At 43.0% G+C, this 20,198-nt stretch overlaps 1 protein-coding gene across 1 annotated transcript in view; it reads left to right on the top strand.

Moving 5' to 3' along the window:
• Positions 1 to 17,135, top strand: part of TESK2 (testis associated actin remodelling kinase 2) — a 69,466-nt gene extending 52,331 nt beyond the window's left edge. The window contains exons 6-11 of the mRNA XM_088526144.1: positions 6,880 to 6,962; positions 8,927 to 9,002; positions 10,758 to 10,841; positions 11,934 to 12,020; positions 14,175 to 14,310; positions 15,851 to 17,135. Coding sequence (XP_088382270.1) covers positions 6,880 to 6,962; positions 8,927 to 9,002; positions 10,758 to 10,841; positions 11,934 to 12,020; positions 14,175 to 14,310; positions 15,851 to 16,863 — 1,479 coding nt within the window. The 3' untranslated portion in view covers positions 16,864 to 17,135. The remainder of the gene's footprint in view (positions 1 to 6,879; positions 6,963 to 8,926; positions 9,003 to 10,757; positions 10,842 to 11,933; positions 12,021 to 14,174; positions 14,311 to 15,850) is intronic.
• The last annotated feature ends 3,063 nt before the right edge of the window (positions 17,136 to 20,198 follow it).

The raw sequence follows: 20,198 nt of genomic DNA, 5'->3' as shown, positions 1-20,198 counted from the left end.
GATCGAAAAATAAGTATTTTGAACAATTAGTATCTGGCAGGATGGTGTCTCTTCCTAATAGCACCGCATGGAGAGTAGCAAAATTGTGTTGATCCTGCAGAAGGCCGGAGGGAAGAAGGGTAGGGAGGAGCGGATGTAGGTCAGTATAGTCAATGTGGCAGCCCCCAGGGCATGTCAGGCCTCGCATCCCGCTTCTGCCCTGACCGCTGCCCTGTGTCAGCGAGCGCTTGGCAAAGGCTGATGTTTCCCGGTGTCGTGAGGCCGTGGGCTGCTCTAGCTGATGGGCTGATCTACCCTGATCAAGAGCAACAACCGCACTCGAATCAGGCTGCTGGGATTAGCTGTTTTCTGTAGGAGCGTAGGCCGGACACCTCGTACATTTTGTAAGCCAATATGATGTCCTCACTTTTGACTTCCCATAAAGAGATTAATGTAGAGCCTAAAGCTGCAGCCACAGATCATATGGGAGGACCAGGCTCCTTGGCTTGTTCCCTGTCCCCATCGCTATCGCTGTGAGTGCTGTGAATGGTGTTTTCTTCTGTGCTTATTGTAAAGTGTGCAAAGGAGGATTTGGGTCTTATAATCAAGAGTCTTTTCTTCATGTTCCAGTGATTCTGAAGTATTATGTTGTGACTGAGCCTTAGTCAAAGAAGATGCAGTTGTTAAAACAGAAATCACTCTGCAAAATGTCAGAGGTGTTTGAATAGGAGCCAAGAGACCATGAAAAAGTTTTTCTTAATCTGACTTGTTCTTGCAACATTCTGTCTGTTCTTACCTGTAGTTTTAATTTTGTGTTTGGGGAAAGCAGAGAAAATAATTTTGCACTCTGTAAAAAGAATATAAGAAAAACCTTTTGTGCCTCACCTTCAGAATAAATCTCATTACTACACAGTTCCTTTGTGCCTCATTTGCTGTGCTGTATTTAATTTCCTTGGGAACCTATAGCAGTGACTGCTGCAGTATCAGTGAATTTATTTTTATATCATCTCTGGGATGAGGGAGATGAGCAAATGTAATTTTACCAACAAAGATTAAAATCAAGAATATCAATGAATATTAAGTTTGCATTTTAGGTCTTTGCTTGAAATATTTTGTATTTTCCACTTGTTTTAAGTTCAGAGCAATGTGCTCACTGACCTCAGGGGCAGTTAGAAGTGTTACTGCACTTATAAAATAGTCAAGCTTGACCCCTACAGGCAGAGAGAGCGCAAGATTAGCAAGAGCCTCTGAAAGGTTTTGTTAAACTGGCCTCCTCGTCCCCACATCCTCCTGTGATGCAGAGGGAAGGACCAAAGACCTTTATTTCAAGCTCCATCTTTTGTTTTCATCTTTTCCTGGCCTTTCTTTCACCTCCTTGTTTCAGAGGCAAGAGTCCTGAAACACATGGGTGGCCAGTGGAAAGTTGGCTCTGTGATCATGTAATTAAAGACTTTACCTAAATGCATATGCTTAAAGAGGGGAGAGAAAAACAAAAAAAGTCTCAGAAAAAGTTTTGCTTCCTATCTTTTGAGTGCAATATTATTTTTCTTGATGTAGGTTATTCTGTGTGCAACTTCCTACCTATTAAAAAAAAGAAAAAATAAAGCAGTGGCTTGTGCAATTCATTGGCAGAGTTAGAAACTGGAGAATGACTGCAGAGGTGTTTGCTGCTTTAATTCTGTAACTAATACACACAGTATTACTAGTTAGTATTTAGCGCTGCTATCAGCAAGTAGTATTACTCTACACACATCTTCTTTTTGCAATGGAGCAGCAGTAGGGAGAAGAATAGGAGAGACTCCTTGGTAGTGAGAAGAGAAATTCTGCTAGGAATCTACTCATTCTTCCAAGGCTGACCATATCCTGTCTGTGCCTATCCAGTCCTTTCTGCTTGCCCACAGTGCCAGTTGCCATTCAGGCTTTTCATCCTCGTTCCATGGCTTTTTCTCTTCTTTTTGCTTCAGGTTCTTACTCCTACCCTTCTTGCCCAATTTCTTTGCCCAGCTGACTGGTGCTACCCTCTTTTTGTTGCTTCTACTGGTGCTTTATCCAAACGCCCTCTCTCCATTCCTTTCCCCAGGATGCTTTAGCCATTTCTGTAGCCATTCCCATTTCTCTCTCTCTGTTCTACTGCTCCAAAATCTGTTTGTTCTCCCCGCACACTTTTTCTATGCCCGCAACTATTGTGTCAAAATAAACGTATGTTTAATTACTTTTTCCCCTAACCTTTTTTTCTGAGCCCTTTAATTTTGGGTCCTGCAAAGCCCTTGTGCTCCAGCTGTTTCCTTGCTTCAGTGGCCAGTTACTTTACTCCCTCTTTTGAATTCTCCTCCTGGTAGGTGTCCTGTCCTAGTCTACTTTTTGCAGGGGTTATAAAACGTGCATCTAACAGAGGCCTTGTCACATTTCAAGTGGAGAACATGTCAAATCCATATATAAAGCCATAGGGTAGTTTTTCTTTTTCTTCTTTTCATTTTTTCAAAAGTTGCCTTTGACACAGATGAAATAACCTCTTTCTAGGTTTGTTCTCCAGAGCAGCTGAATTGTATGAGCTGAAACTAAAAACAAAACAAAGCCAACACTAGGGAACATTGTAAGCTCCACTGATGATAAAATCAGAAGAAATTCTAATCTCTAGGCCTATATATGTATATGTGTATGCGCGTGTGTTTATATTCCTGCCAACATATGCTTTCATTTCATCATAAGTGTGTAATGGCCCATCCCTCTTTCTTTGAGTTGTTTCTGTTACATGGATGTCTGCCCCCACAGTAAGCAGTTTCTGCAGACTGATGGAAAATCAGTTCACTGCTCCTGGGCTTGGAGTAAAATGCCCTTACTTTGTACCCTGTGTGCTGTTTTGCTTGTTTAAAGGGAAATAAAACCCAAGCAATGAACAGAACTTTTGTCTGACGCGTCCTGTCCTCGCTGCTGCTGCTGTAAGGTCTCTTTGTGCTGGAGTGAGGGCCCGCCTGGATATTTTGTAACGCAGGGGAGGGTTTGCATGGCAAAAAATAGCTATTGCAAATGATTATTCTAATGACAGTCATATTAGTAAACATGTTACTGGTGAATGGGACCTAAATGGAGCTTGTCCCTTAAACCTACTGTTTTTTTTTTTTTTTTTAAGTAAACTTCAGTCGTACATCTACTTGTCAGTGGTATTTTTTTAAGGGATAGCACTTTAAAAACAGCTGATACATCCCAATTGCTCTTTAAGCATTTGAATTTGGCGAGTTATCAGAGGGATGCAAACAAGACTGCAGTAGCTTTTTTGCACTTTCTCATGTGTGATAATATCTCTGAAGAGCTTAGTTACTAGGTCATATTGAAAAATAAAAAGATGGGGTTTCTTCATCTAACCAACTTATTTTTGACTCTGCAGCTCTGGAGTCTATTCTTGACTTTGTTTATGTAAAAGGGAGAGTAGAATATTGCATTTGTCTTAGTGGGATTATGCTGTGCAAAGCAGATGTTAAGCTCCTGTAACGTACAAAGGGGGCTTTATGTTCTCTCACATCTGTCTGCATAAACAGCTCTGTTAACTCTTTAGGGCTCCTGTGTGGAGCTCTTTGCTTTTATTATGAGAGTATCTCAGGAAGGACTGATGGGTCCCTACTCAGGAAGAAAAACTTACCCAAATAGTGCAGTAGTTAAGTTGGACGAGTTCTCCTACAGCCCGTGTTGTAAAGCTGCTCGGCGCTTCCTCATACAGGTTCTTCTTGCAGCTTTCAACTAGGAGAGGGGTGTTTGAACTCTTATCTGTGCCAAATTCCAGTAATGAAACTTCTTCATAACAAAATGACACACATTTCTGTCTATTTCTAGAAACTGGTCGGTGTTGCTTTATCAGTAGTAGCAGTGCAGTGTGGTTTATTGTGATCTTTTTACTAAAATGTCTAGTATAAAAAAGGCTCTTTTCAGCCCTTTAGTTGCTAATGATGCTTTGCCTGTTTTTCATCCTCATTCATATTGATAATAGAAAGTGAGTGTAAAGAAATGTCATTGAGGGCACATGAACTACCAGTTACCTCTGACTGTGGGCTGTCAGGAGCCTCTTTCATGATTTGCACCTTAAATCAGGTAACTAAACTCTCTGTGCTGTGTATTTGATGCTCTGTTGCATAAGGGCTTTACGAGGGATGGAGGAGGAGAGTGGTGATGTTTCACACGGTCCCCTTCAGCGCAGATGAAGCATCACCCATCTGCAAAACCTCATCTCAAATGAGCAACGTCGGCTTGAAAGGGGACATGTAGGCACGCCAGCTTAGGTGGAAAGGGTTTACTACTGATGCCATTAGGACTGGCCTTCCATCTTTTGGGGGTTCCAAGAAACTGGTGCCTAGTTACATACATTTGCACCAGTTGAATTAGATCAAGTCAGTTTTACTCTAATGGGCACTTGTAGTGGCACCTGTAGCCGTTGTGACAGACTGGTGTGTGTCATCCACTCACAGCTGATTTCAGTGTACACAAGATAGTCACCCTTGTCCTAGAACACTAATTCCAATGAATTTAAATACACACTCAGTAGCCCTTCCATAGGTAGACAGAAGTTAGACTGCCTTTAATAGAACAGTATAGCTCCCTTCTTTAGCGCGATGAGTTGCCCAGCTCCGCAGCAGCCTTGCCGTGATGGGCCAGGCTCTCTGCGGGTCCCCGGGACCGAAGGAGCCACCAGACACAGGGGTGTCCCTTCTGCTTCGTGTTTCCACGGGCACCGCTCCTGCGGCTCGGGTGGGAAGGGGCTCCGAGCTGTCAGCATTACCTGGCGGATGGATTGGATGTTGCATTGATTTAATTTGTGAATTATCAAGGAATAATCTGCTTGTCTGACAGTTCAGTGCTGCACCTGAGAGCTGAGATTGCCTGGGGCAAGGATGGGGGAAGTTTGTTCGTCTTGGGTTTCTGATGTATTCCTGCCAAAGGGGATGTGATTGTATAAGGTTAAGAAGCTAAAGAAAATTTTGCTGTCATGTTTATCTCGCGTTTAAGCCTTCTTCCTGTATTAAAGTAGTCCTGTAAGTCACTGCGTGTCTTAGACTCAATAGAAATGTTTCTGTGGATTTTTAATTCTTAGTTTGAAGTCAAATGTCCCCCCACAACATTTGCAAAAGCAGGGTTACAGAAGAATAACCTTAATACGCAAAAGCCAGAAGGTAAATGAACTACTGCAGTCTTGCTGTGCAAACGGAACAAAATGTAAATGGACAAAGTTAATGCAGGAAGGAAATCTGGGGTTTATGAGTAGCTCATCTATGCATCATAGCACTGTTTTTTTAAAAATGTCAAATTCTGGATCATCTTTAACTGCTGAATAATTAATGGTAGAAAATAATCTGACATTCTGCTGCATAAATTAATGTTGGCGTTCTGGTAGCCTGTGAAGTCTCTGATGCCCTCGTGTACTTGCTTCTGTGTGGGATACGAGGAAATTCCACCTCTGCTGGAATCGTTTTAGTAAGCCTTTCAGTAGGGTTTTATTCTGCTTGGATTTAAGTCCATCTTAGAGTGAGCAAATGTTTAAACAGAGGCAAGCTGAATGAATGTGCTCTTTGATAGAAGATAACAAAGCCCATAACTGAGAAGCTTTACTGCTGTTTGGGGAGTGTGGAGTAAACTTTGTACACATTTATGAACCCCAAACTAGCTGTATTTATACTTGAGTCACGCTAAACAAATAGAACTTTGCACCTCCGGAGCCCGTGGTGCGTTTTCTTTACGTGAGCACAAGAATATCTCACTTAACCTTTTAATTGACAGGAAGAAACCTTGTTTTTGTGGCCTGGACCACACTCATCTCTGAATATGTGAAACTGATGGCTTGAACTTGATCTTTTAGCCAAAGGATCTCCTTTTCTTAGTAGCTGCCTTACACAAACAAGCAGTTGCTTTGAGGTCAATGAGGGGCTTTTGTATGGCCAGGCACAATAAAAACAGAGGTGGGATTCAGCTGCCTAGCTAATTAAAGCACCACTCAGTACTTGTCAGCGCTTTGCTGCCCATCACTGTCTGCAGGAGGATACAGAGGTAGGAATGAGTTCTGTCTTCCCTACCCTTGCAGGCCAGAAGAACCTAGGGAAGTCAGATGCTGCTTCATTCAGAGCGAAACCATGCGGTACTGGAATGGTCAAAGCATGTTTCTCAGGATTGTAAATAAATAAAATTAAACTAATAATGCCCTGCGTGTGATACAGTCCGGCCGGATCGGAATCATCTGAATGTGTCCTTAAGTTGCCCTTCCTCCTGACACTGGAGGGGAAGCATTTGGAAAGAAAAGATTGACAGATCTTTCCTGTATTAGCTGCTTTGCTTAAATTATGTTTTATGATGTGCTGTAGAATAAAGAATTGGATTTGAGGCTTTAAAAAGACATTTAGAGATCCCACATCTTGTATTTGCTAATGGTAATCTATTGCAGAGCAATGAGTTCCTTTCATTTTTAAGTAGCTAATTTAGCAAAGCATACAAAGGCATTCAGAGTGTGCTCTGATTGTGTATTCTGTTCAGGCCCAGGCAAACTATAAAAGGAAATTTCAGGGAGTCGCAGCAAACAGCATGTATTGCATATTTTAACAGCAAGGGGGCTAAATCATCTTAATTCTTGCTAGAACCTAGCTGGATATGGGCTGCCTGTGGCTGCCTGCTGTCTCAGCAAGTTTTAAAGTGGATTATTACCCAAATCTAAGGCTGTTTGCAGCATCTGTAAGTTTGACAGGCACGTGAGTGTGCAGGAGGACGGGGGAAGGCGGGTGTTGCTTTTAGACAAAAGCTTTTCATAGATGAGATGTCTTTCAAACAATATCTTGTAATCTTCTTCTAGATTGAAAATAAATAAAGCGGTGTAGAGGTTTTGTGCACAGACAATAGGTCTTCTGTTTTATTTTTTTTCTTTTCCAGAACTGCTTAATAAAACGTGATGAGAACGGATACTCAGCAATAGTGGGGGACTTTGGTTTGGCAGAGAAAATTCCTGATCACAGGTATGTGGACTAGTCAAAACAGTCTCTCTCGCAGATCGCTGCACGGGGGTTGCAGAGCAGAAGCTCTAGTTAGCTGAATCCCTGAGGCCACTATTGCATTCTGATAGACAAGCTGCAAAAAGCATCCCCAGTCTAGAGCTGTGGGCTGAATGACCAAAGTGCTCCAGCTTTAATTATGGTGCATTTTGATAGATTTAATAGTGACATTAGCTCTTTCAAACTGCCCCAGTGATGAGAGGATTCACTCAAACAGGAGATTTGTGTAAAGAGCTGTCCAGCATTCTGGATTGGGATGATTTTATAATAAATGTCTTCTTCCTTAACTGCAAACACTTTAATTTGCCTCTTCCTACCTTAATAAACAATATTCAGTGACATTTCTTTTCTTTTTTTTCTTTTTCTTTTTTTTTCCTTTTATTTAACCTCTTAGTTAGTTGTTAAGGTTCAGGGTTGTAACCAAGAGGCATTAAAAATACTCTCTAAAAGTAACTCACCATTTGCTTTCCTTGGGGTGAAGCTGTGATCTTGGTTCCTTTGAGGAAGACACAGGTGACTGTCACAAGCCAGGGTTACAACTGGAAATGGTTCTTTGTCCTCTCTCCGTTAGGGACATCAAAGACAAGGATTTCATTGTTCTCTCCCCTGTACACAGACTCATGTATTTCTGACTGTGAAACGTGCTCTCAAATTTTCTTCGCTGTCTGCTTCTACTTAAAATAAATAAAACTCTCCTAGTTGTTATGGCTGCGAAGAAAATGGTAAAAATTGACCCATCATTTTAAATCGGATATCTCCCAAAGGTATATCTTGGGACGTTCTGAACGCTTGCATTTAGGTTAATGAGGAGAAATGATCCAAAAGTTTAACAAAGCAAACACTTTTCAAATTACTTGTAGTATAGTGGGAACTGCCAATATTTGTCTTGTGAAGTCGTGTGAAATCTTTACCTTTTCAGGTGAGTGATGAGAGCTTCTGTTTTATTAACACAAAGCCATCACAAAATCAGGAAGGCGGCAGTGTGTGTTCTTCATACCGAGTTCTGAGATGTCCTGAAGACTGAGAATGTAGCAATATTTTGAGTAAAGAGCTTAATAGCACAATAAATAACAGAATGCAGTTGTTATCGTAGCTGCCGTTTTGGTTTGACGTAGTCTCACCTCCATTTCCAAATGCTGTCGTGTTGCTTCGGGTTTAGTGGCCAGGGAGCCTCTGTGTTTCAGGTCTTCAGTGGTTTGTCTTCAGAGATACCGATTCCTTCAAGGTCACATGGGGACAACCTTGATGTATTTCTTAAGGCTGCAGTATCTACCTGTATCCTAATTAATTCTAATTTTTCCCTATCAAAGGTTTCATCTGATCGATTCAGATATTTTTTAAGATACAGTTCTGCAAACCTTTCAAAGAGTTGATGTAATCTTATCCTAGTTTCAGCCTAGTTTATTTTTGCGTAACAAACAATTTTCTTAAATCTTGGCATGATAATTGAGACTAATTCCCAGCAGCAGGTTGTGCTGAATACTTTCTGTTATAGAGCAGCTCATAGATATTCATATGGGGATACCTCCATCAATGGAGAATTTGAAATCTAGCTAGAAACTGGTCTTGACATGAAGGAGCCTTTGCTCCTTTGTTCAGAAACGCATGGCCTTGCACAGGGACTTAGAAACTAGAAATACAATAAATTCTTTGAAGACATAAAAGAATGTTCCAGTAACTCTAGTAGGAAATGAATGTAAAATACAGTATGTTATGGTGCCTGCTTGTGTAGGCTTTCTTTTGCTCAAAGTTTCTCCAGATACTTGAATTTATGGTATCCAACACCACAGGCTTTTCCTAATGGTTATTTTCTCTCTCTCCTTCTCTGTGCATCTCTCACTTTGCCTATATGTGTGCACATCTATCTGTATGTGTGTATATATGTATATCCATCTATCTATCTGCATGTATGTACCTATGTTATGCAGCGAGAAGTTACCAGTGGTGGGTTCACCCTTCTGGATGGCACCAGAGGTTCTCAGAGATGAACCCTACAATGAAAAGGTAGGTACATGCAAGCGATCTGCAGTTGTCAGATATTTGTCTTCAGTAGCTGAATACAATATTTAGGACCATCATAAAAATTGGTGACAATTTAACTTGTTATATTGTTGTACTCGGTGGCTTAAACTAATGGAGAATATGGGTTAAAGAGCTAATAATTTTATTTCATGTTGTGGCCTCTCATGCAGAAATAAAAGTATTTTTAACATAATTCACTGTTAAGATACTCCCATTCTAAAAAAACAAATATTTAGACAAACTTTACCATATTTCTGCCTAATACAACCCAACCTGATCAGATCTCATAAGAAATGTCTGGGTATGCTTTTTTGTTTGATTGTTTTTGTTTTTAAACAGAAATGTAGTTGCTTCTTGTAGTGAAATCTGGATAGAAGTAAGAGGGCTTTGTGTAAACGTGAATTTTTTTTTTAATTACAAATTTAATCGCAAGAATTTAAAAATTAAATTTTACTTAAATGTAATTTAATTTAATTACAAAAACAAACAAACAGCAACTACAAAACAGGCAGTTGTCAAAGATAAAATACGTAAGTAAAAATGTTCTGCAAAGGAATTTCTCGTTTTTCCGACTTGTGCTATTAGGAAATATTTCTTTCAGAGGAGGACCAGATCAGACTAGATTTTGGAAGCAGTATTTTGAGTCAAGCTCTTCTTTACAAAGGTTTTCCTCTCATGCATGCAAGGACGTTCTCTAAGACACGTCCAAGTTCAGCCCTACAAGTGTGACCTTCTCTGATAACGCCCACATCATGCACCTTTTTTTTTTTTTTTTTTTTTTTTTTTGCCAGCAGCTGATAATCTCTTTAATTGGTAGAGCTCTTAACTTGGGGGAAAGCAGTAGCTACCTCGATAATGAATGTGGTAATTACCATTTCAAAGTTTTGTTAAGAGTTCCCGTTGACCCAAATTAATAATAAAGTACCCAAATCTATTGTGCCATGTTCTGTACTCGCCCCAGGACATGGAGAACTAAAGAGGAAACAACTCTGTCAACATGGGAGCTGGCATATAAGCTTGCCTGATACCTAAGGGGTGAGAGAGGCAGTCTGCTGCTCTATAGACCTGTATTCCACATCTCCCTTATTTTTATTTTTATTTTTTTTACTTGCTAAATTCAGACGGTGGGACTCTGAGGAACTGGAGCTGTGCAAATCCAGGGGCATTCTGATAAATGATTACTAAACATCATGGAAATTTCCACAGAGGTTGATGCTTGGGTACAATGTTACCAGATCTCAAGCTTTGAGAAAGACATCATTTTTTGCAGACATGCTAAATAGTGAGAAGAGAAAAATGAAGTTCTTAGAACAAACAACAGCAACAAAACGGTACCACAGTGATATATAGGCATGTCATATTTTGGCTATGTTTTAAATTATTCCCATCTGTAACATATCAAATATAACTTTATTATTCCCTGTGCAGGGAAGGAATTCTGGATTTTTTGTTTGCCCTTTTTTTTTGATACTTTTGAAGTAACAATAGTTTGAATATTTTTGTGTGTGAAAGTTTTAACATTATTGTTGCTCTTTGTTCATCAGGAGCACTATGCTATGAGTATGTGTTTCCTCACATGAAAATTAAAAGCTATAGGACAGTTTTTAGTGGTTGCAAGCCTTGTGGTGGTTTGCTTGTTTCCAGTAACTACGTGGGGTAAGGAGAAACTCAATGACAGATAAGAACACTGAGTGTTCAGAGCTGAACCATGCAGCTGTTTATTTTTTTCCCCCTTAGGCGGATGTGTTCTCTTATGGTATAATTCTGTGTGAGATTATTGCAAGAATACAAGCAGATCCAGACTATCTCCCTCGTACAGAAGTAAGTGGTTATGCTTGTACTTTGGTGGGAGCTGGTAAATATACTGTGATAATGGCCTATGGCTGTTTGGTACGTCTGCCAAAGATAATGATGAATAGGTGTTACTTAAAAAAAGACTCTGAAAAGCTGCTGTTCTTCTGTGCCACTACTGTAAGAAGCTCCATCGAAGACATTTTGATGCAATCTCAGCCTTTGTCCAGCTAAAATCTTCATGGGAAACCCTGTCTGAAGCCCCAGACGTGTCTGTAGTTGGCAGGACACCGAGAGCATGGCAGGGACCTTCCCTTTGTGGAGCGGTGGCTCCGTAGACTTGTCAAGTTCCCAGCTGGGCACTTTGGGCGCACGCGGGACACGCTCTGTCCTCTTAGCAGCTCCCCTTGTGAAAGGGGCAGGAACCCTTATTTTAGCATAGTCTGGACTAAGCATCGCGGATCTGATATAAAACTGACAAAATAAAAGATCTATTTTCTTCAGCTGGCTTTTGGGGGAGGATGGGGGCTCATCTGTAGGGTAGCTTTGGTCTTCTGTATTGTAGCCTTCCAAATTGTCTCTTGCTCCAGTTCTGAAAATGCAAAATTGCTTAGGATTTGAAGTGCAGCGAATAAGAGTCTTTCACATCTTGTGTAAATGTGTTTAAGGAACTGGGCAATTTGTACTACTAATTTACTAGTATCATCCCCTGAAAAGTTAACGCTTTTCCTTGCTGAGTTTTCATGATACCTAAGCTTCTGGTTTCAAAACAGGCTTTTGATTACACTGTGGAAGTAACCATAGTGAAAAATAATATAGAAAATCACTTCCAGAACCACACAGACAAGACTTCCAGTGCAGTGAATTGCAGTTAATTCCAGGAAGAATGATGGACTTTGAAGTCAAATCATTCTCTTACAGGTATTTTACATCAAATAATCCCTGTGGGAATGCTGCAGTTCACTGCATGAAGTTTTCTCAAAATCCTCTGTTTGAGGCTGCCCGCAGAGATGGTGTTCATGGTTATTTCTGATAACTCCATGGCGGGAGCTGAAATGACGATGCTTTGGGCTAGATAGCAGACCTCACTCGTATCTCTGTGCCATGTTCTTGTTTGTACAGAATTTTGGGTTAGATTACGATGCCTTCCAGCACATGGTGGGAGACTGTCCCCCCGACTTCCTCCAGCTGGCCTTCAACTGCTGTAATGTGAGTATCCAAACTGGTGAGGAGGGGTCAGAACTGGACTTCTCTGGCTCTGGTTTTTGAAGTCAGAGCTTAAAGCATTTACAGAGGAAACTGAAAGTGCTGAGCTATAAAAGGGCATAGATTGTGATAGCCCAGGAAGTCCCTTGTCGCTTTTTATATCCTGTCCTCTGCAAAAAGGCTCATCCTCTACTTTTGCAGTTCCATGTTCTGTCATGCCAAACAGACAACCCTGGTGCACTGAGCAGCTTCGTGCAGGCTGCTCAGGCTGATCATAACCAGTTGTTTGCTATTGAGGCTGGCTGGCCCTTGGGCAGACAGAATCCAGCTGTTATTGTGCACAGACCTCCTGAGCTGTGAAGAAACAGCTCTCCTGTTGCTCACAAAGACAGGGGATGGAGAGGGCACAGACAAATAAAGAGAAGAATTACTCTAAAGTCTATATGCTGCCCTTTGGAAAGAAGGATAAACCTCCAAATCTCTAGTTTAAAAAAAAAAAAAAAAAAAGACACAAACTTGGACCCAAAAGATTTAATATCAGTAAGGCAATGTACAGTGTGGAGTAAACTTTCTGCTAGTTTTTGAGCAAAGTTGTAATTGTACTGGGTACCTTGATAGGTCTTCTGTGGTTTGAAAATTCCCAAGATCAGTCTCGTGGGTGTTCCTTAAAGGAGCGTGCAAGTCCATTTATAGAGTAGAGCTAGTTTATCTGAAATAAGAGAGCCTGAGGCTCAGCTGTCTCAACTGAAGTTGGGAATGTCAAGGGATCTATTCTTGAGGGTGCCAGTTTGCACACCTTAAATTGATGCTACTTCTAAAAATTTTCTGTCAGAATAGTTTGCTCAATACTCCAGAGCCAGTAACAGCACCATATTCTAGAGAACATTTGTAAGAAGTATCAGAACAGGCTTTGATTCCTGGCTCTGGTCATGATTTTCAGCTTTTGGTTTCATGTCAGCACTGCTGCTGAAAGAAGCAGCACCATCCGTTCGTACCCTGCATAGGAATCCTTGCCCCTGAGCTCTCTTTTCAGCTTGCATTAATACAAACGCTTGCAGAGAGAAGAGTGCTATAAAGACGAGAGCGTAAACAAGTGGGGAGAGTGCCCTTACACGGTGTTAAAAGTGTTTTTGGCATTGCCCCATACCCGGGTGCTTTCATCTGCTGGGAGCTGCAAGGCAGCGTCAGGGGGGTCTTGGGGAGGCTGTTTGTTTACAAAGCACCAGCGTTCCCTTTGTGCTGGGAATGAGCTCTGCCTGGGCCTGCCCTTAGGAAGAAGCCTTTCCAAGGCTGGAGAACAGGAACTGAGCCAAGCAGAATCTTTTTTAGTAGCATAATGAAGTGAACTTTTAGCTGCCAAATTAGGCACTGCTACCTACAGAGTTAAACGTATGTTTAGGGTTGTATTTAGAATGATGAAATAAATGCCTTCTAAAATACAACTTAAATTAAGCTGCTTGCTCTGCAGTATCACTTTAGTGTCAGACTTTATGCCCATTTCTAATAGGGTGAGTTAGAATACATGCTAATGACTAGGGGGGAGAAGTTTTACCTAGGCAATCAAGTAAGATACACTTTTGTACTGTGCTACTTTGTCCAATTACATAACCAGTCTTGTTTCCTGCATACTGTGGGGTAATTAACAGAGCAAAGATAGAACATTTTAGACTTTGAAATCTGCAGTGCCATTTATGTGGATTTTAATTAAAGCCGCAAGGAGCTTATGGAAAAATTAGAAGCTTTTAATGAATGTCATAGCCAAGTTGTTCTGTTTAATTCTTATTCTTTCAGGCAGGGTCTTGAAATTATGCTGATATATACTTTCTGGCTGATAACTGAAGCACAGAGAGAAATCCTTGAACTGAGAAAGCTTTTGAAAAGAATAGAAAAAAACAACCCCTCAATCCTCTTCCAAATGCCGAATCTAGCATCTTCCCACCTTTCCCTTTAAAATGTGTCCTCATCCTAGAATGCTGATGGTTTGATAATTAAACTTGAGAGAGAAAACCTGGGATACAACATGACTTTTCTCCATTCCTGCCACCACCCTGTCTTGAATTTCCTCAGCTCCTTCAAATTGTGCCTCTCCCTGTCAACTATGAAGCTAGAACAGCATCGACAAACCCACGTGAAATTCTGACTTATGTCTATTCACAGATGGATCCAAAGCTGCGTCCTTCATTTACTGATATTGTCAAAACACTGGAGGATATTTTAAACCGTTTGAGAAACGAGGAATCGGAGAGAGAGAGAAAATTTTTCAATATTGACAACAGCGAAAGAAAGCCCAAAGGTAGGTGTCTGCATTAGCACAGAGAGGACTGCAGGCTGATGGGAGAGTTCGGTGTTCACATTTTGAAGGCAGGGGTTTCAAACGTGTGTTGCTGTTTACGGTTTATGAATGGTGTTATCCTAAGCCTGAAAATGATTTTGAACATGAGAGGCTCGAATGCTTTCTATGAAGCAGTCTAGTGCCACCTCGTGTGGGGAGCAAACTACAAATGTTTTTATAGATTGGGGAACATTCTGACTTAGATATCTTCTGCATTGGTAGACTTCTCCCATTGGAAACATAGAGAACAGTAGAATGGTTTCATATGTATATCTATAATCTTAAAGTAAACTGTGCATTCCAAGCCAGATGGAGCCATATGCATGTTGTAGTCCTCCCCCTGCAGAAATGCATGAGAGAGATGCTGGTTAAAAGGAACGTGAATTCTTTTCTCTTTCCTGGCATGCTCCTTCTGGAGCATCTCTCAGATTTGCATCTGGCAGTGTTACCCTAACAGTTCTGGGAGTCCTAGAGTCTTTCCTGAGTGGAGCACCTAATCTAAACCCAGAGTATTTCCAGGGAAAAGCAGAAATCCACACGTGTTCATTCTGCAAATGGTAGGTAAAGGAGATACTACCTCCTCTTCCTATCCATTCAGCTCTCTCTGCTCTACCATAGCATTTTAGAGGCACATTGAGAGCCAGTAGCAGCCAGATGATCCAGACAGCAAATTAGCATCTTTTCCTAAACAACTATATCCTAAACAACTACCATCCTTTTCTAGTGATGCATCTTATATACATACGTGCACACATTTGTATATATTTTTGTGTATTTGTGGGTGCGTGTATGTACATATATACACATATATACACATGTGTATATTTTATATATGTATATATTACATCTACATTACCTGTGTATATGTAGTATGTGCATAATATATCCCACTATGTACCGATTCTGCCATTCACTACACTGGCAGTTTGAAGGGACATTAAAATATAGCATTTACATAGGAGCTGGAAGAGAGAGAAGACGTCTTCATTCATACCAAGTTTTTGTACAGTTTTTCTTTTCCTTTTTTTTTCTTTTTTTCTCTGAAGACAGTACTGTTCTGCTGAATTGGCACCTTCCATAATGTGCGTGGCAGATTTGAACGTTAAATGATAAAGAAGCAGCCTTAATTCCACTGCCTAGGGAAATAAGATGACATTAGTAGTATTTGCACTTCCTTGGGTCTTCAAGATGACTTTTAACTAGTTTGACAAAGTGGAGGGAATATCTTAAATGTAAGTTTTGGCTACTTTTATATTTAAAACATGCTGTGAACATGTCTGCCAGTTACTAAGTTAGAAACCAGTACTACCTTGGGGTGAAGGGAATGACGTCCTGTGTTTGTGCAGAAACTTGTAAGCAACCAGCAAACGTGTCCTTGTGCAAGGTATTTTGGAACATCAGAAATGCACCTTTTCCTCTACGGTTCTCACGAAGGCTCTGGAAGCAAGCATGCAGGCATAAAACTTCCTTAAGCTAAGGGTATTTCTTTTCTTCCGCTCAGGGTCAATTGAAAAAGGACCAGGAGTAAAACGATTGAGTTCCCTGGATGATAAAATCCCACCCAAGTCACCTCGCCCACGTCGGAATATCTGGCTGTCCCGCAGCCAGTCGGACATCTTCTCCCGCAAGCCTTCCCGGAAGATAAACGTGCAGGATCCCTACTATACGCCAAACAAGGGGCTAGGCCGGAAAGTTAATCCCTTCAATGCCAGGGAGGACCTCAAGGGGGGCAAGATCAAGTTCTTCGACATGCCAAGCAAGTCCGTGATCTCGCTCGTGTTTGACTTGCATTCCCCGGAGGCAGGCGGTGGCCTCAGGGCCAGCCAGTGCCAGCTCCGGCAGGCGTGCAGCACGGACTGGCAGGAGCTTTCCCTGCTCCCGGGGAGGAGATGCAGGTCGCTTCCCATCTCCCCCGAGCTGCCGCATAAGGAGTACGGCCTCTTCAGGGGGCTCTCCTCAACCGTGGGCAGGTGCGACCCGGCCCAGCTGGGCGCAGAGGTCCGGCAGAAACTCCTGAGCAGCAGTAAATACGGCGTGGCAGAGATTCCCCCCTTTCAAGCCAAGCTGCACAGGCCAGAATTTCTTCCCGTTCCAGGACAAGAGGAGGATATGGACTGTTCAGATGGGCCAGTGCCCCAGGAGGAAAATGGATTTTATCCCATTGAGAACACGTGTGCAGACCCGGCACGTAATCAGCCTTCAGCCCTGGCCCAACTTGAGTCACTAGCCTGCAAAAGGCTCCCAGCTGAGAACTCGGTGAACTCGGAGGGACACGGCTCCTCACAGGCGTTTGCAGGTTGTCCCCCCTCTGAAGAGATGGAGGTGGAAGACGAGCTGCAGAAAAATACTGTGCTGGAGTCTGCGAAGCCTCTGTTCAGTGTCAGCCCCTCCAGGGAGCTGAGGAGAGAGGCCCGGCCGTTTGGTGAGCAGGACGGGGACGGCGCTGCCCTGGTGGCCTTGACCTCCTCCAACACCTCCGCAAGCAGCAGCGCACAGTCAACCTGTGACATTTGAACAGAGTGCGCAAATAGGACATGACCTTGGCGGAACTGTTGTTCCCAATCACTTTGACTGTTTTTCTACAATGCTGGGTCTCACATGTTTGAAACAGACTCAGCAGATTGTAGAAATGGGCTGTCAAACGGAAGGCTGCAGACAGCGTTGGGAGAGACAGATTCTTTTGACTTTATTTCAAGTTGTGCTTATCCCCTTCCCCGATTTGTGTTAGGAGGGAGAACTGCTCCCGCCCGGATGTCCGTGTGACGCCCCATAGTTTCTTCCGAGCAGTAGTACCCGCAGCTGGGGTCTGTGTGAAGCAGTTTGGCCTGGATTTCGGCATGGAAGCTTTTAGGGCCTTAAGCTCCAGGTTGGTGAGAGAGAGGCCCTGACATTTTCCCTCCTCCTCTGACTTAACCAGCTGCTCAAACCACTGCAGCTTTTGTGCTAACGTCCTGCCAGCAGTGTGCATGAATCAGAGCTTCCCCCAATCTACAAATGGGATAGAGATCTTCCAGAGCCATGGTGTGCAGACAGGAACGCTGTCTGGTCCCCGAGTGGCTGTGAACACTGCTCCTGCTGCATCAAACAGCTCTTGTTTCAAAAATTGCAGAACCCAAACCCCTCCTGCTGGTAGCAATGTGCAGGCTCAGTCACCTGACAGGTATTTTCCAATTAACAAGAAGTATCTGTTCCCTGGCCTTTCGTTTTCCATAGGATTTGGATACCAGCGCAGTGAACACTGCTCACTTCCTTGCCCAGCGATCCACGTACCTCAGCCCAGCTGTGGAGGATGATTTTGCCCTGGGGACAAGAAGGCACAAGAGGAGCCATGTTCCAGGCATTGCCATTCCCGTGCTTCCTGGGGAGCCATCAGTGAAAGCTCTTGGAGGAACGTGAGCACTTTCCTCTACGGGGCTGAACAGAGACCATCTCTCTCTGCAGAATGCTTAGCTGCCCACGGCTGGGTCACACGTGGCCGTCAGCACCGAGCTGGAAGGGCCGCGCTCGGCTCCCTCCCTGGCAGCACATCCCGTGGCACTGATGCCACTGCAGGAGTGACGCTCCCTGCGCAGAGCGGGAGCTGCCCCCGCGCGGGCCAAGGGCCGGCGGCCGCCTGCGGAAGGGCGGTTGGCTCAGCAAAGCAACGAAAAATACTTTATCCAGCTGAAATCTTTTTTCCCCATTTTTCTGACAAAGATGTCGTCTTTGATTTCTCCTGTCACTGAGGTCTGTGAACACATACATATTTTTTTCTCTCCACCAGCAGGTATATGTGAAAGAAGCAGTGGCATATGGCTGCTGGCTGGAAACAGCATCAGAAATCCTTGCTGTGGTCCTACTGCAGTTCTCGGGAGAACTTGTTGTATGATGATATTTGTGCAACTTTTTGCCTTTTTTTCCCACTGTCATTATTAGCTCGTTTGTTTGTTCTCTCTCTTTTCTGTTTAATCTATCATTCCTAACTGAGGTAGGCATTGCCCGCCTGCAGAGCAGACAGGTGGTGATGCAGTCCAGAATTTTGCCCCAGGTAGCTGGTTACACTCTTGTTGCCCTCTTGTGAAGAGGGAAAATGTAAGCTGGTATGTCCTGATGGAAGCAAGACTGTCCCTTCTTTCCTCATCTCACAGAAAGGAGGATGCAGAAAGCCTGATGTTCTTTCTTGGCTGAGATACTGAGCTTTCTGGAGGCATAGGTAACTATTCGGGGAGTTACAAGACCTTCTCTTGTGAAATATGCCTGAAACTGAGCAGTGGCTGCAAAGAATTAAATGAGAAACCCAGTGCCCTTAAATTGTTTAGTACAGTCTTTGCCAAATTAGGCCATTCTTTGCAGTTTTAAAGAGAGAACATTAATCCTTACCAAGACTATTTCCTTGACCCACACTGCTTGGCCTCTCTAAGGTGCTATCTGTAGTCTGTCCTGTGTATCCTGTCTGCTGTTTTGATGTCTTTGGAGTGAAGAGCAGCTTGTATGGCTGGAGCTGAGTGCACGTGATTTTCTTGAGGACAAGAAACCAGCCAGAAGGACTCAAATACCAGCTACTTGTCTGCCTGGTGCCTGCTTTTTCTTTTTTTCCTTGCACTTTTTTTTTTTTTCCTTTTCCTTTCCAAAATTGTAACCTTTCAGGAGGAAAACCATCAGCACCAGCCTCTGTTGTCACGAGACACACAGAATTGTGTGACTTCAGACACACCAGCAATAACACGTTTCCTGGGGGGTCACCAGGCCGCAAGGAAGCTGCCCAGCGTCCTGCGGGTGCCCTGGGGCCTGTCCTGGCCCCGTGAGCCAGCGCTGGCACCTCCGCTGTGGAGTCTGTTGTCCCGGAGGCTCTGAGCCCTCCTCGCACACGGGCCATGCGGTCGGGCTGGAGGTGCCTCTGTGGCACCCGTCCCACTGACCTCGTCTTGGGTTCTTGCACAGCCGTCTCTTAAAATATTTCTCTGCCCTTAACAGCGCTCTTGTAAAGCAGCATGGCTAAAATTCTGTTTCTGAAAAATCCACCCTTGAAGCAAAGCCAGCTGATACGCAGAGGGCACCGCTGCTGACTGGCATAGCTCTGTACACGGCGGCGGAGGTGTCCGAAGCGCCAAGGAATAACGCTCAGCGCGTTCCCGGAGCCCTGGTCTGTGCTGGGCAAGAGGCAGGTGTGTAAAGCTGGAGTAAAAGGCCATCTTCCCAATAGCCACAGGCTTGCTAAAACCCAGCGTCTCCACAGCACAGCTGGCGCTCGCTGCGTCTCATCCCTTAGGTCACGTAAAGCTGAATCCAGGTTGCATCTAGTAACTATTTCTAGGTTTTCTGCCCACTTGAGGGTGCTTTTCTACTGGGGGCCATTTTCTGAGAGATACTGATGAACATGAATGCGAACAGTGATCCACGTGGTCAGCAAACTCCTTGTTTTATAGTGATGTGACAGTTTTATTCTGAATGGATTTTATTGTGATTTTTGACTTTCTTACAGAAGCAATCCTTGCTCTTTTAAAAGACTTTCTACACACTGCTAGGTTCCCTGAAGAGATCTAAGATGTTTTTAATTCACTTTAAATCTTCCTATGTTTAATTCATTTAAATGTCTGTTATAAGCTATTTTTGTTGTGGTTGCAGGTGGATAAAATGCAACTAAGAGAATGCATGTGAATTGCTGCCCCTCAAAAGTAATGCTGCAAGACAAGGGGGTTAGTAGACTTATATTTGTTGGAAAGGTATTGATGTATTTTGTGTAACAGAACATTGGTATTTTTGCCAGTACAACTAAAGACACTTGAATAATTCCTGTTTGCACTTAATGCTATTGTTTATATTGCATGTCACTACATTTCTATGCAAAACAAATAACTTTTTGGGGGGAT

The sequence above is a fragment of the Tinamus guttatus genome, unplaced genomic scaffold (genome assembly GCF_059628265.1).
Source record: "Tinamus guttatus ecotype Peru unplaced genomic scaffold, ASM5962826v1 Tinamus_guttatus_pri_ptg000242l, whole genome shotgun sequence".
Taxonomy (NCBI): Eukaryota; Metazoa; Chordata; class Aves; order Tinamiformes; family Tinamidae; genus Tinamus; species Tinamus guttatus.
The sequence above is the reverse complement of the archived record's forward strand: the minus strand, read 5'-3'. Positions and strand labels throughout refer to the sequence as shown.